Here is a 14,745-nt window from a genome sequence, read left to right on the forward strand (position 1 = left end):
AAACTCTGAGAAAATTTTTTGCTAATAGAAATCCATGAGCTTCCCTCTACAGATTTTACTGTTTATTTCATCTTTAAAATATTCTTCCTCTCCATAGACCATAAAAACAACTTCATTTTAAATGTTGAAAAGAGTAATTTTGTAAGTAGTTTTATGCTATGTTTATTCACTTAAGTCCCAGTGCAGGCAGTACAAATAAGTATTTGTTGGATAAATGACGGAGTGAAATGACTTAGTGATTAAAAGAAAGGAAAAGAAAAAAGACCTATGCAATTCATTTCTCCAATCCCTCCTTACGAGCAAGTCTTGTGGCTTTTAAATGTCAAAACAAACACTTATACGTTAATACAGTCCATGAAACAATTGTTTCTGGGCTCTTTTTACTCATCCTTTATCCTTTACACTCAATAGTACAATAGAAAAGCATAAAAATGTTTCCAAATTATTTCCAGACATGAGCCCATGGAGCATCCATTGTTGAAACAATGGCATGGAAATNAAGGAAAATAGTTCAAAAAGAAAAATAGAGCCAAGGCAATAGTTATACTAGTAGGGGCAACCAAAGTCTCAAAGACGGTTGGTTATGGCTGTACTGGCTGGCGTAAGGCTCTGCAGTCAGGGTGTGTGGCTTCCCATCTAGTTGTTCTCTCAGACAACAATTTACAGAGATATTACTGGGTGGTGGTCCACTAGATACAACTCCTAGCTTCTGAGAGTTTGTGGGCAAGAGGCAAGGACAATATTTGACTTCAGGTAGTAACATGGTGGCCATTACTATAGATCCCTTTGAAAACCAGCAGGGCTCTTGGCTATTTGCACTTACACGCTATACCAGCACACCAACTGGTCCCTAGGGAGGGGGAAGTGATCCACCTCCCATACACTTTGCTGTCTGAAGGTGAAAGACTTTAGGAGGTGAACCCTTCAAGAAGCAGATCTCTAAATGGCAAGTCAGTGGTGGAAACCTGAGGACTCTTCGAGACCATCAAAGACGGGGTATGAGATAAAATACCCACTCTCCAAGTCTCTAAAGAGGAGATAATAATATCTGCTTTATGTTGAGAGACATATTACGTAGAACATTATATATAAGGCATATGTAGGTACCTGAATTACCGTGCACACACACACACACACACACACACACACACACACACACACACACACACACACACCCTTCCTCTTCCTCTTCCTCTTCCTCTTCTTCCTCTTCCTCCTTCTTCCTTCAAGATAGGGTTTCTGTGTGTAGCCTTGACTGCCCTTGAACTCTGTAGACCAGGTTGGCCTCAAACTCAGAGATCCTCCTGTCTCTGCCTCTTGAGTTCTGGGATCAAAGGCGCCACCATCATCCAGTGGCCTCCCATCATTCTTGATACTTAAATGTCTACTACTGTCCAATGGCCACCCATCATTCTTGATGCTTAAATGTCTGCCACTGCTCAGTGGCCACAGGCTTAAATGGTAACTGAAAAGGCAGAAGTCAGTCTATGGAACCTCATCTTGTTTCCTCAGTTGATTGATAGCTTCAACATCCCAATGTGGATAGGAAGACAAAGTCCTCCTGTGGCATTATCCTTCACAGTATGGAGCTGCCTTAGCCTTGTAAGGTTGTAGCTGGTTACAGAGTGGGAATAGATTGAGAATTCCTGTGCCTCTAGGGCTTCCAAAACAATGGGCAATTAGGCCCACAAAGACAGCTCACATCCTGTTCCAAGCTAGTCATCCCAAGTAATTTCAAGGTCACCTCTTACTCAGCCTCTTTCCTGTCCTCTAAGGGGCCTATTTTTTAGGATAGCTTTGTTCAGCAATTAACTGAATGAGCATTTCCAATTACTTTTCAATTTTCTGGGGTGGAAAAGATTAAAGAAAAATAATATCTTTAATTTATCAGTATCTGTCTATCAAACTTAGAAATACACATAACCAGGGCTGAAGAAATGGCCCAGCAGGTCATTGGGGCTCTTTAATTCCTAGCATCCACATGGTGGCTCAAATCAATCTGTAACTCCAATCCTGGGACACCAAATGTTCTTCCTATTCTGGTCTCCACAGGCACTGTAAACGTATGCAGGTAAAATATCCACATATGTGTGTGTTTAATATATATGTATTAATATATAATATAATGTGTTTAATATGTACTTAATATATATATATATATAATAAAAATAAATTTGATGAAAGGAAAAAGAATGCTTATGACCCATCTGACCATGATGGCATATGTCTGTAGTTCTAGTATTCAGGAAGTGGAGACAGGAGGTTCAGGGGTTTGAGGTCATCAAGTTAACCTGGTGTCTTAGGGTTTCCATTGCTGTGAAATCACACCACGAACATGACAACTCTTATAAAATAATGTTTAATAGGGGCTGGCTTACAGTTTCAGAGGCCTAGTCTATTATCATCCTGATGCGAAGCATGGCAGTGTACAGGCCAATATGGTGCTGAGAGGTCTATATCTGATCCACAGGCAGCAGAAGGAGACTGTGTTCCACACTGGGCAGAGCTTGAGCATATATGAGACCTCAAAGCCCTCCTTCACAGTGACACACTTCCTCCAACAAGACCACACATACTCCAAAAAGGCCGCACCTCCTAATAGTGCCACTTTCTATGGACCAACCATTCAAACACTCGGTGGCTATGGTGGCCATTCCTATTCAAACCACCATACTTGGTTTACATGAAATTCTGTCTCAAACCACTAAACCAAAAATGCATATACTNTTACTAGCAATTCTAGATCAAGCATTCCATCGTACATATGAACTCATGTGAAGTGTACAGTCACAGCAAGAGATGGAAAACAACCAAAGTAATCACCTTAGGAGGAGGAGTAAGGGCAGGCACCCATAATGGAATGTCAATCACGCAATGGCTATCTACACATTGAAAATATCTCTTAAATACATATTATAAAACCAGCATTGTTTTAGGTACTTAGGATACACTAGTGAGTGAAACAATGACTGTTGTCATGGAGCTTAGTCTGGTAAACATGAGAAAAGTTATGAAGCTGATCAGAAGTTTTAGCAGTGCTCCAATAAGGAAACAGAGCCATCTCTAAGCCACAAACACCCATACACACACATACACACAAAAGAGACACATACACAGACACGCACACACAGACACACATGCACACACATACACAGACACACACATAGATCACACACACACACACACAGACACATACACAAGCATATACACAGACACACACAGAGACCCACAGTCATACACATAGACACCCCCCCCCCACACACACACACAAGACACACGTTAATTGTTTCATCTCCAAGCTTATTGTGGCTAACTATGTTCTGACTTCTATTGTGATTGGTTTCCAAGAACATCAAAGCACAGAAGATAACAGGATACGCAATCAACCCGGGTACAAGAAAGTTTCCTATTNACAGTAGTTACAGCATATGAGAAAGTTTCCTTGTAACATTAACAACAGCATAAAATGTCTGGTTAGACAGGCAGCAGTACCCAGACCTTAAAACATTGCCAAAGTTAGTTTGAGACCAAGAGAGCAATTCAGAAGCCAAGAGAGAGAAACCAGATTGAATCAGTCAGCTTGGTGAGAAATTTGATCCAGAACAGCTGAGTTGAACTAGCCAGGCAGAGATCAGAAAGAACTAGGAAGGAGTACGCTTATTCAGAAGTAAGTCTCAGAGGCTGAGAATATTCTAGGCCTAGATTATACCCAGGCCAGACAATTCCAGGACTAGGCCTAGGTTAGCAAATGAAGGCAGTAACCCTGGGAAATGACAATTACTTCAGGTGAATAAAAGTTACTTTTATATCTGTCACCCAACGTGGGGCACAAAACCATGAACCTGGATTAAGAACCTGTGCTCTACTGACTCTTTCTTATGTGGGGGAGAGGGGCTGAAAAGAAAAAGGGGGATATAGGAATATTAAAGGAATAATAGAAAAGGGGGTAGATTATTGAATCTCCTTTTAAACAAAAAAAAGCTTTATAGCCAATAATGTAACATTGGTATAGAGGTTTGTATATTGATACAAATGAGCATATATTAATATTTTGCTACAACATATTATAGTATTGTACCTATGTAACTCATTTAAAAATGTAATGTTAAGTTCTAGTCCATGATACCTGATATTACCAACTGTTTATGATAATTAAGAAGTACAAATTACCACCAGACAATCAAACTCATGGTCATGTTAGAAATCAGTTTAGTTAATTATAAAAATATGTTTCCTAGACTGAGCAGATAGTAAATAGCTAGAAATAAACAATTCAGATATATTATAGATAGATGGTCTTCAGAAATATCAAAGATCTACAGAATGTGGCATTTAAAATATTTTATGAAATTAAAGCCTTTTTTTTTTTTTTTGACGAGACAGGTCTGCTTCCCGGCAGCACTGCCATTCTATGTGTGCTGGAATGACGGGCATCAAAGAACCTCCATATAGAGTTTGCTTCATATGTAGCAAGCTAGTCACTGGACAAGAAAGTGCCCTTACCTCAACTTCAGACAAGATGCTTTCCAAACTGGACACAGGAAAGTTGACTGCGGAGCTTTGCAAGGACAAGATAGGCAAGTCCTTTGTAGCTCTTGCTTCACAGAAAGGTCTGCCAGATATTCTGGGCCAGAGGGCTGAAGATGATGCTCCACTGTTTTAGAGAAATTCTGGGGGACTGTTCAGGCAGCCAACTTTCTCTGTCATTTCTATAGTTTTCAAAGCTGCTTGCCTGAACTTCCTGCATCCTCAGGTAATATTTATTCCTTCTCAAGCCGCTGATGGGGTTGAAGAATAGATAGCTGTAGTCTCACAGTTAAGCTTATGTTGTCTAGGATTCAAAAGGATGTTTTTAGATCTAAGAAGATGTTTTTAGGTTAGTAATACAAGTTGTTGGTTATATGGGTTATTAGTTATTAATAACCTATATTTTAATTAGTAATACAAGTTATTAGCTATATAGTTATATAATATATGTTAGTTATACACAGGTATATAGACATATCGAAGTTATATAGAAAATTATTTAGGTACAGAATTCAAAACTTACCAAGCTAGGATAGATTTTAGAATACTTTACCAAAAACTTACCAAACAGACTGGACATTGTAAATGTAATTCCTACTTAATAGTTTTCATAGTTGTTTCATATTTGTTATATGTCATTTATTAGTGTAGAAGAAAGAAGCTTTCCATTTAGGCAAAAAGGGGGACGTGTTGGGGGTTCATCTGGTGCTGTGTATACAAAGGCTAAGTTCTGAACCCCAAGATCTGGTCGTCTCCAGGCAAGAAATTCTCAATTACACCGGCCTTTGTTGTGTAAACCTCACTTCCAATGTAAAGCTATTGGCTGAATAAAAGTGGCTTCATTCAATTACTGGGGAGAATAGAAGTAGGCAGGGCTTCAGTTACTGGGCTGGGGGTCGAAGGTAGGGAACACATCTAGAAAGTCTGGGAAATACCATGAGAAAGAAGCTCCTGCAGAGAAAGCCATAAAATGCAAGTATCTCTGGGATTCTGGCTGGGAGGTAGTAAATTAGCTTAGAGGATTAAAATAGTGTAATACTGCTCGGTTGTTGTGCCTTTAAAGCTTGGTAAATATAATGGTCCAGTCTCAACTATTTGCTAGCTAACTGGGTAAGAGGAAAATTGTAACACAACTATTAAAAAGCCATAACACCACTGTGTTCAGTCTAGTTCCCAAAGAGGTTTACAGTGAGGGTACTCAGTAGTATGTGGACAGAATATAGACCAGGATCTGGGACATGGATAGAAATAGGAGGAAGATGTTGATAGCTGTGGACTTTGAAAATACAAACTTTAGGAAGTGGAGAAATGGTTTAGTGGTTAAGAGCACTCACTGGCTGCTATTCGAGAGGTCCCAGGTTCAATTCCCAGCAACCACAGGGTGGCTCATAATCATCTGTAACTCCAGTTCCAAGGGTTCTGACTTCCTTCTGGCCATTCTGGGCACCAGGCACCCTGCTGATGCACAGACACACATGTAGACAAAACATCCAGATAAATAAATAATAAATAAAAAGAAAATAGAAACATCAATGTGGCATTTCCCCCAAGCCTCTAATCTGTTGCTTGGCCTTGGAGACTGACTAAAGAAATAAGGGGAACAGGTTATGTTGGCCAGGAAAGGCTATGCTGTGCTGGGTGTGAGGTTCATAAAGACCAATAAAAGCCAGCCTTAGTAGTTCACAGTGGTGAGACTGGCAGATCCATACCAGGCAATGGCTGGTTAGTGTGATTAGGGCCATGATACGGTATTCTGTAACGCTGACGACGGATTGCAAAGACTTTCTGGAAGAAGTGATATAAAAGCTAGGCCTGAAAATTTGACAAGTATGTGCCCACCTTTTTTTTTCTTTCTTTCATGCAGTTGTTTCTGTCTGGACATTGTGGTTCACAGATCAAATGGATATGTAATGGTGACAGCTTTCTGTGACCATCACATAGAAAATAGATCTCTGTTTTCAAGCTGTTTATTTTCCTCAGTGTGCTTCGCAGTGGCTGGTTTCATTTCTACATTTTCCTATGTGCTTGTTATGTGATTTCCTTCAGAGTCTGGACTCGTTGATTTTTTTTTTTTTTACAGCTGCATCCCTTGGTCCTGCNGCAAAACCTAGCACGTATGGACTTATGGAGTGAGCAGCTTGCTAAGAAGAGGACATGTCCAGGATGCAATCTAAAGATTTCTGGCTTTGAGGCTTGTATGAGGGTAGATGAGGGATGGAGCAGGAGGCAACTGCTATGAACAACCCTCTGGAGAAGCTTGAGAAGAGGGCAGAGGAACAAGTAGGAGTTACAAGGGATACGTATCCACAGAGGGGTACATCAGTGTCTACTAGGAATAGAATGTTTAGACTGAGGGTTAGTAGCTCATGGAAACCATGGGCAGAAGAGGATATTGGAACTGAATCCTTGGGGGAAGACGGAGGGAGAGAGTTGCAGAGTCCTGGTGAGATCATTTTCCAACAGTGCAAAGTGTTTGCTCTGCATATTCAGAAAGAGAAAGTAGGTGCCAGTTTTCGGTACCTTTGCACTGGGTGGGAGATGTTCAGGAAGATGGGATAGCCTTTGTTTTTCCTGCCACTGTCAGAGGTGTCAGAGGTGGCGGGAGGAGAGGGAAGATGGAGCCAGAAGAGGTCAAAGGGTAAAGAGAGGAAAGATGACAAGGGACTAGAGGACACAAAACGAAACAAACCAAAGGCGCAGAAGAGTGGACAGCAGCTGCAGGGGATGTCACAGCCTCAGGTGGTACCAAGACCTAAAGGAACTAAGATGGAGACATTGAGGATGACTGTGAGGAGAGCAGATGGGGATGCATTACCCACATCTCCCTAGAGCTAAGAGAGTCGGACAGCAGAGAGGTAGAAGTGAGCTCTCTAGTAGGAGAGAGACTATGAGACTGCCAATGAGCCGTATGGGTCCCTGTGTACCTTGGTGACCCAGGCTCAGTGAAGGCGTGTGTGTGTGTGTGTGTGTGTGTGTGTGTGTGTGTGCGCGCGCGCGCGTGTGTGCGTGTGTGTTTGTGTGTGTGCGCGCCCGCCCCGCGCGTGCATGTTCTCCTGAGTCTGCTCCTGGAAGTATAGGCTAAAGGGGATGTGGATTAGGGCCACCAAGGACAGAAGGTTTTTAGGAATATGAAGCAAGGTTGGCTGGCTTTCAGGCTACCAGGGTCCCTTCTGAAAGTCTGTAGCCACTGTCTTGGCCCACCAGAGTCTCTAGGCTGTTGGCAGAACGCTGTGCCTGATTCCAGGGAAAACAGACATCTGAAAGCATCTGGAGACAAGGAATCAGCGAACTGCTGCCCAGTCTAGAAGGGCCCAAGTCTTTCTCCTAGGTTGACTTTGGACACAAATCTAGAATCCCCCGGATCGTGCCTCCTTGCTGTGCCATCTCTGTTCCTTGGGGGTTTCCAGGTTTCCTTCTCTGAAGGGCAGGCATTCTTCGCCTGGGACGCGTACCCAATAATGTCTCCTGAAGCATAGATAGTGACAAGAAACTGCAGAACTCCAGATTTTTTTGGGAGGGGGGAGGGTGGGGGGAGACCTCGGAGGATACAGACGGCCAGGGCGCGCACCACCGCCAGGGGGACGTCTGTAGCCCTGCGGGCGGTCCGGAGCCTGAGTTGGTAGGGTGGGGACCGTGCTCTGCGAGAGGTGGCCCGCCCGCAGGGCGCTGAGGCCTGGCGGGGGCGGGGCGAGGCCGGTGGGGGCGGGGGCAGGAGCCCGCCGGGCGGGGCGGGGGTGGGCGCCCTGCTCCCCCTCCCGCCCTCCCTCCTTCCTTTTCTTTCTTTCTTTCTTTCTTTTTTTTTTCCCTGGGCTTCTCGCTCTCTTTCTTTGCCTCGGCAGCTGGCTGAGGGGGCGGGCCTTGCAGTCTTTGTTGCCGGAGGAGCGAGTGCAGCTGCCCCGCGGCTAGAGTCAGGACCAGGACCTTGGGAAGAGTTTAAAGCCAGGCATGTCCTGAGTCGGACCCAGGCCCGGCTGGGACGCAACGGCGTAGACTAAGGAGTGCACAGGGGTCGTCCTGCGGCCACCCCGTCCGGGCCATGCACCGTGGTCCGAGTCTCCTCCTGATCCTGTGCGCTCTGGCGCCTCGCGTCCGACCTGCATCAGGTGGGTGGCTGAGCCTCTGGGACCCGTCTGACCCTGCCACCCTTTCTGCAGTCCCATCCGCTTCTCTGTGCACCCTGCGCAGGACCGGCTTACTCTGAGACTAGGGATCAGCTGGGGTTGTGTTGGCAGCTGAGAAAAGCTGCACCTACCGGGAGCCATCCTTCAGTTGTCCACTCAGCTGGCATCCGGGACTTGCTACTGGAGTGAGCTTGCACTCTTCGGGCTTCGGCTTCCCTGCCGCGCGTGCTGCGCTGAGTGCATCTTTCCCAGGAGAGCGCTCCTCCGAGTGGGCTGGACGATTCGCGCGAGACGGCTTCTTACACTCTCCTTCGGGGTGACTCTCCTGGAAAGCAAACTAGCCAGGACGCTGTTGGGGACCGCGCCAGGTCGCAGGTCTACCGGGGTCCGCCGCCTCTCCTCCCAGCTTGGCGGACGTGGGGGTCCGGGTCCCCATCGCCTTTGCATTTCCTGCCTCCCCCTCCCCCAAGTGTTCAAGGGAGGGGAATGGGGGAGCCTGAGCTTCTTCCTCCGCCCTGGATTAACTCTCCCAGCCCCGCCCGGCCGGCCGGCCTCCGACGAGCCTCTGGCCAGCATCCAGGCTCTTGTTTGGCCGCGACCTGCGTTGCAGCGCGCTTCTGGAGAGTCGGGAGCAGCGGGTCTGGGACTGTGAGAGTCAGGGATGTGGAAGACCCCAGAGCCTGTGTTTAGGAAGCTCCAGGCCAAATGGGGGCTGGTTATGTATCTGCAGGTGAGGGATTCAAGGGTATGGCAGGGGTGAAGGGACTGGAGGGATGGATGAACTCTTGAGTGAGTTGGACCAATATGCATGGGGCAGGGGTGACCTCAAAGAAGATATGCCCTGGGCCGGATTAGGCCATTTGCCATCCTGGTGAAGATACTGTAGCTATGGGTCTGGATGCCAGGGACATTTAAAGCACCGAGGAGAACTGCATTTTGGGATTAATCTAACAGTGACATTCAAGAAGTCTGGGTGTGTGCGTGTGTGAGTACCTGCTGGGACCTAGGCTTAACACATTCTTATTTCTCAAAATCTGTTATCAGAACTGCAAGGCAGCCAACATGTATAAAAAGTTCTTCTATGGGTATGGAAACAGGTTAAAAGATTAGCGTGAACTGTCAGAGGTGGGCAGTGGAAAGAGAAAGCAGAAACATCCCTTGCTCCTGGGCCCTTGGAAGGTGTGTGTGGTCAGGGGAGGTCCACCTTTTAGGGTTTTGAAGAGATCTGAAACACTGAAGACCAGTTGCTTATTACTGGGTAGTAACTGCCAAGTAGTGGCCATTTTCGTTATTACTCTGTTAGACACACGCCATAGGATTTCTTTGATGAGTCTTTGATGAGTCCTGCTATTTGGATTTGTTGCCTGGGGTGTCAGCAGGCCAGTCACCCTCTCTTCACTAATCTAGGCTCTGCTGCCCACCAGTGTGGAGCGTGTGTCTCTGGAATCCCTCTAGATATGTAATATGGGGCCCTCCTGTTTCTGGTCTCAGGATTTCTGACTCTGAGGCTGTGGACTTTTTTTTTTTTTTTTTTTCTGAGCATGGGCCCTTGCTACTGAATGGAGCATCAAAGAGCATGTTCTTGGCTCAGGTTTTAGGAGAATTAGGACTAATTTTTTTTTTTTCTCAAGGTCTCCTGGGTTGCCCAGCGGGATCCGCCCCCCCCCCCCCCCCCGCCCCTCGTTGTATTTTCCTCTGCATTGCTCTGTGAGCCCTGAGTCTATGTACTTCTGCAGGTCATTTGAAGGGCTGGATTGTAATTTAGGCTCTTGATAGTGAGGTGAAGGTTAGTACAATGTTGGCATTTCTCTGGCAGAGGCTCTGAAGTGAGAGTTGTCACCTCGGGGGTGATACACAGAGTCTTTATTACAGCAGTGTGTGTTGTGTGGCAGGAGCAGAGTTATATCAAGGCAGACCTGACCTGGCAGAACACTTTGCCATGAGCCACTGGCACCCTGCTGGGTGGTGCCAGCTGCTATTCCAAGGCATTTCAGCTCTGAGGCTCTGTTCCTGTGTAGGTCCCCACTTGTGAATGTATTTGAACCTGCAATTATCCTTTATTGACACTAGGTGCTGATGGTTTCAGCCACCAAAGTCTTCTGGTAGGCATGGTACCAGGGTCTTCAGGTAGGCATGACTAAGTGTTACTCATCTTTTAATTCTCTTTGCTTATCTTTTGACACGGTTTAAGGTTGAGGAGGTGACTTGGTTCCTACTGTGCATGCTGAGCAAGTCTGAGGGCCTGATGTTTACAATGGGCTGTCTCTGATGAAGATCTCTTTCATCCCAGTCCATTCCAGTCTAAGCAAGGCAGTGTCTCCTTCCTTTGCTTGGACTTTCTCTATACTGTGCCAGGGTGAGAGGCTGTGGATGCTTTGTGTCAGCCTCTCTCTTTGATGGGGGTAGGGTAGTGTCTTTTGCATTTCCCTGGACTTTGGAACACCAAATGCTCCCAAACAGTTAGTATCCAGGGCATATGCCAGGTGTCGTGAACCCAGCATTTCATAACAGAAATGAGCAAACAAGGCTGGTAGAAAGACAGATTTGTTTAGAGACAATGGGCTTTTGGCCCATTTATCGCTTTTTCCACCTTGGTTAGAGATGAAGTTCTTCACTGAAATACATGCACGATACTGAACAGACAACCTGTCTATACTCAGCCTCAGGGTTTGCCACAGTAGTAAGTAGTGGGGACAGAGACAGATGGGGAGCACAGGTTTCAAAGGAGGACTCACTGCTTCTCTCCAGCCCATTTTGACAGGTATGGATTTAGGTCTGATGTGTGTAGATAACAAAACTTTAAGGAAGGCTTGGAATGGAAATTTTGTGTGTGTGCAGGGGTAAAGATCATATAATTTTTAGACATTAGAAATTGACTAATTTTTCCCAATATATGTGCCATTAAATAGAACAGGCCTGCAGTTTATGGCCATGGGGTAGTAGTCTCAAATACTCTTATTAGGGTGCCAGGGCAGCAAGCATGCTAGCCTCTGAAAGGACCCAGTTAGAACCCCTGGGAAGGTACGATTACACAGCCTATACATCATGGGACCCTAGAACCCCAAACCTACAGTAGAACAGTCTGTTGGCTAGGTCTTATGTACCTGTAACTTTTCAAAGCTCTGTAGGTACCACTGAAGGTCAGTCAAGTTCACTCCCAGTGAGAGATTTCTATCCTTCCTCACAGTCCAGTTCCCTGAGGCTTTTGCTATTGAAAAAAAAAAAAAGGCTTCCTCATCCTCCTTTGTGGAGATGCTGATTCAGTGAGTCTGGGATGGGGCCTGGGAATTTGTTTTTAAGAAATTCTTGTCCAGGAAGTCTGGGAACTCTTTGCACTTCCCACCCCCTGAAGTTCATTGATTGGAAAGACTTGCTAAGAGCCACACAGCGATTCTTCCCAGCTCGCTCGTCCGTGACTCTCAGAGAGGTCAGGGCAGCCGTGGGCAAAGGGCCAGGTCTTGAGTAGGGGCACATCATTGGCATGTGAGTGGCACCCTGTGTGAGTTTTGGCAGCAGGTGGAGGGAGGGCTTGACTCTGTAACATGGCCATAGTTGAGCCTCTGGGTAGACTTAGTCTCCCAACTTGGCAGGTGGCAGCAAAGAGCTCAGGCTATGTCTGCATGATACTTGGACCAGAACATTTCTCTGGGCCTGAGGGGTCAGGTATCTGGCTGAAAAACCTCAGTGAATCAGAGCAGCAAGTTTCCTGGCTGTGCCTGGAGTCTAGGAACTGTGGAGAGGGAAAGGGCTAGGGGACAAGGGAAGATCAGGGGGCTCTCAGCACCAATGTAGGTAGATGTACAGAAAAAAAAATGTTTTTGAGAGTCTTAAATAACTCGGTTTGCACTCATGCTCTGTATGCCGCTAAGAATGACCTTGGGTCTCTGACCTTCACTTCTCCCTTCCCAGATGCTGGGATTGCAGGTGTTTGCCATCAGTTTTGCAAAGCTGGTGATTACACTCAGGCTCACAGACTTGTATGTATGCTACCCATCACTCTGCCACCGGAGCCGTATCCCTGAGATTCCTTCTGAAGGCTAGCTATGGACTTCTAGGAAACCTGTCTAGTCAAATTTCTTCATATCGATGGTGAGAAAGGACAGCTGTCTGAGAGTATAGATGGATAGTACTGAAGAGAAGCCATTTGGGAAACAGGGTCAGGTCTTCATTCCCTCATTCTCAGTGTGTGGCTTTAGCTTACTCTGCCTCTCTGAGCCCTCATTTACTCTCTTACCTGGCAGGCAGTCTGATATACCTTATTCTTGGTGCCCTAACCTACAGTCTTCAGCCTGAGGGAACCACAAATCCCAGGAAGCAATGAACCTGGATTGGAAAGTATTACACCCACAACTTTTATAACCTCAAGTGATATTTAGCATTTTTCTTTAATTATAGATAAGATTAACACACTTAATTTATGAGGTATGAATATTTAATTAGGAACATTATCAGTGAATCCCAACATTAACACATATGTGTGGAGGCCAGAGGTCAACATTGAGTATCATCTTTAGGGATGATATTCACTTTCATTGAGACAGTGCTTATCACCTGGCCGGAGCTAGCCATTTTAGCTGGACTGGCTGGCCATGGAGTCCCAGGGATCCCCAGCCTCCACCTCCCTAGTGTACATCACCTGGCCTGGATGTTTATGTGGCTCTGGGGATTGAACTCCCGCTTTGCAAGGCAAGCACCTAGTGACTGACCTATCTTCCCCAGCTCTCCAAGTACCTTTTTTTCTTAACTTAAAAAAAAATCATTTTATTTTGTGTATGCTAAGTGTATGGATGTGTACCACATGGGTACAGGGGACTGAGGAGGACAGAAGAGAATATTAAACCCCCTGAAACTGAAGCCACAGGTATTTGTGACCTACCATGTGTGTGCTGGGAACTGAAACCAGGTTCTCTGCACAGAAGTGTATGCCTTAGCTGCCGACCCTTCTCTCCAGCCCTGCAAGTAGTTTTCTTGTCTCACTGATGTAGACACTTTGAAGTGAGCTTTTGCTCATCACCACTTCAAAAATTACCACAGTTGCTAGTGTTGCCATTAGAGCTGGCTTAATGACTCTGTGACCACACAATTCTTCACTCCACCTTCAAGGTTATTTTGAGAGTTGTAATTCCATATGGTGGATATATATATATATATATATATATATATATATATATATATATCGTCTTCCTTGTATCTTAGGCATTTACAAATGGTTTTCTAAAAAGCAATGCATGGAAAACAAACAAAGAGACAAATAAACACCATGAAGAATGTTTTTCCTTCTTGGAAAATCTAAGAGTGATGGAGAGAGTGATTTCCAAACCCTAAGGGCTTAAGCTGAGGTCTTCAGGCTTTCTCTAGCTCATAAGCTCTTGCTTCACAAGGACTCTTTCAAATCAAGAAGTCAATGGTGTTCCACTGAGACAGGGGTAGAGAGACACCAGAGGGCCCTCCAAATGGTCCTCCTCCCTAACCCAGGAGGGCAACAGATATGTGCATATCCCACAGGCATCTGAGGACACTCCCCATCAGCCTAGTAACAATCTCAATAATGTCTGCTGAGTCTAGTGGGCCAGGCACTGCTGTGTGTTGGTGGCTTAGTGTGATCAGCCCTCAGAAGAGCCCCTGAAATGTAAGTTCTGCTGTTATTCCATTCTACACATTCATTCAACAAACATTTCCTGAAAGACAACTGTGTTCTAAATGCCTCTAGCACTTAAGTCCTTCAACAAACAATATGAAGAGTTTTTACCTTCCTAGAAGTGACTTTGGGAGGGGAGAGGAAACAAAGGGACACATAACAAAAATGTTAAGTGACAGGGTGTGTCATTGCTATGGGGGGAAATAAAGCAGGGAAGGGGGACATGGAAAGCCAGTGAGTCATATTATTAAAATAAAATGGCCAAGAGAGGCCTCACAGAGAGATGTTTGAGCATGGGCTTTTTATGTGTGAGCCATGTTAGAAACAGACACAAAGCAAGAGGTTACATCAAATTTGTTGGCTGTAATTCACTGAGTATTCTTTACTTAAATCATTTGGTACTCATAGTCAGCAGCAAACAGGTTCTCTCTCTCTCTCTCTCTCTCTCTCTCTCTCTCT

At 45.3% G+C, this 14,745-nt stretch overlaps 1 protein-coding gene across 1 annotated transcript in view; it reads left to right on the forward strand.

Annotated features, from left to right (window-relative positions):
* Positions 1-8,338: 8,338 nt before the first annotated feature.
* The window catches only part of Adamts7 (ADAM metallopeptidase with thrombospondin type 1 motif 7), a 38,247-nt gene continuing 31,840 nt past the window's right edge, over positions 8,339-14,745 (forward strand). Inside the window, exon 1 of the mRNA XM_029481977.1 lies at positions 8,339-8,630. Coding sequence (XP_029337837.1) covers positions 8,564-8,630 — 67 coding nt within the window. The 5' untranslated portion in view covers positions 8,339-8,563. The remainder of the gene's footprint in view (positions 8,631-14,745) is intronic.

The sequence above is a fragment of the Mus caroli genome, chromosome 9 (genome assembly GCF_900094665.2).
Source record: "Mus caroli chromosome 9, CAROLI_EIJ_v1.1, whole genome shotgun sequence".
NCBI lineage: Eukaryota > Metazoa > Chordata > Mammalia > Rodentia > Muridae > Mus > Mus caroli.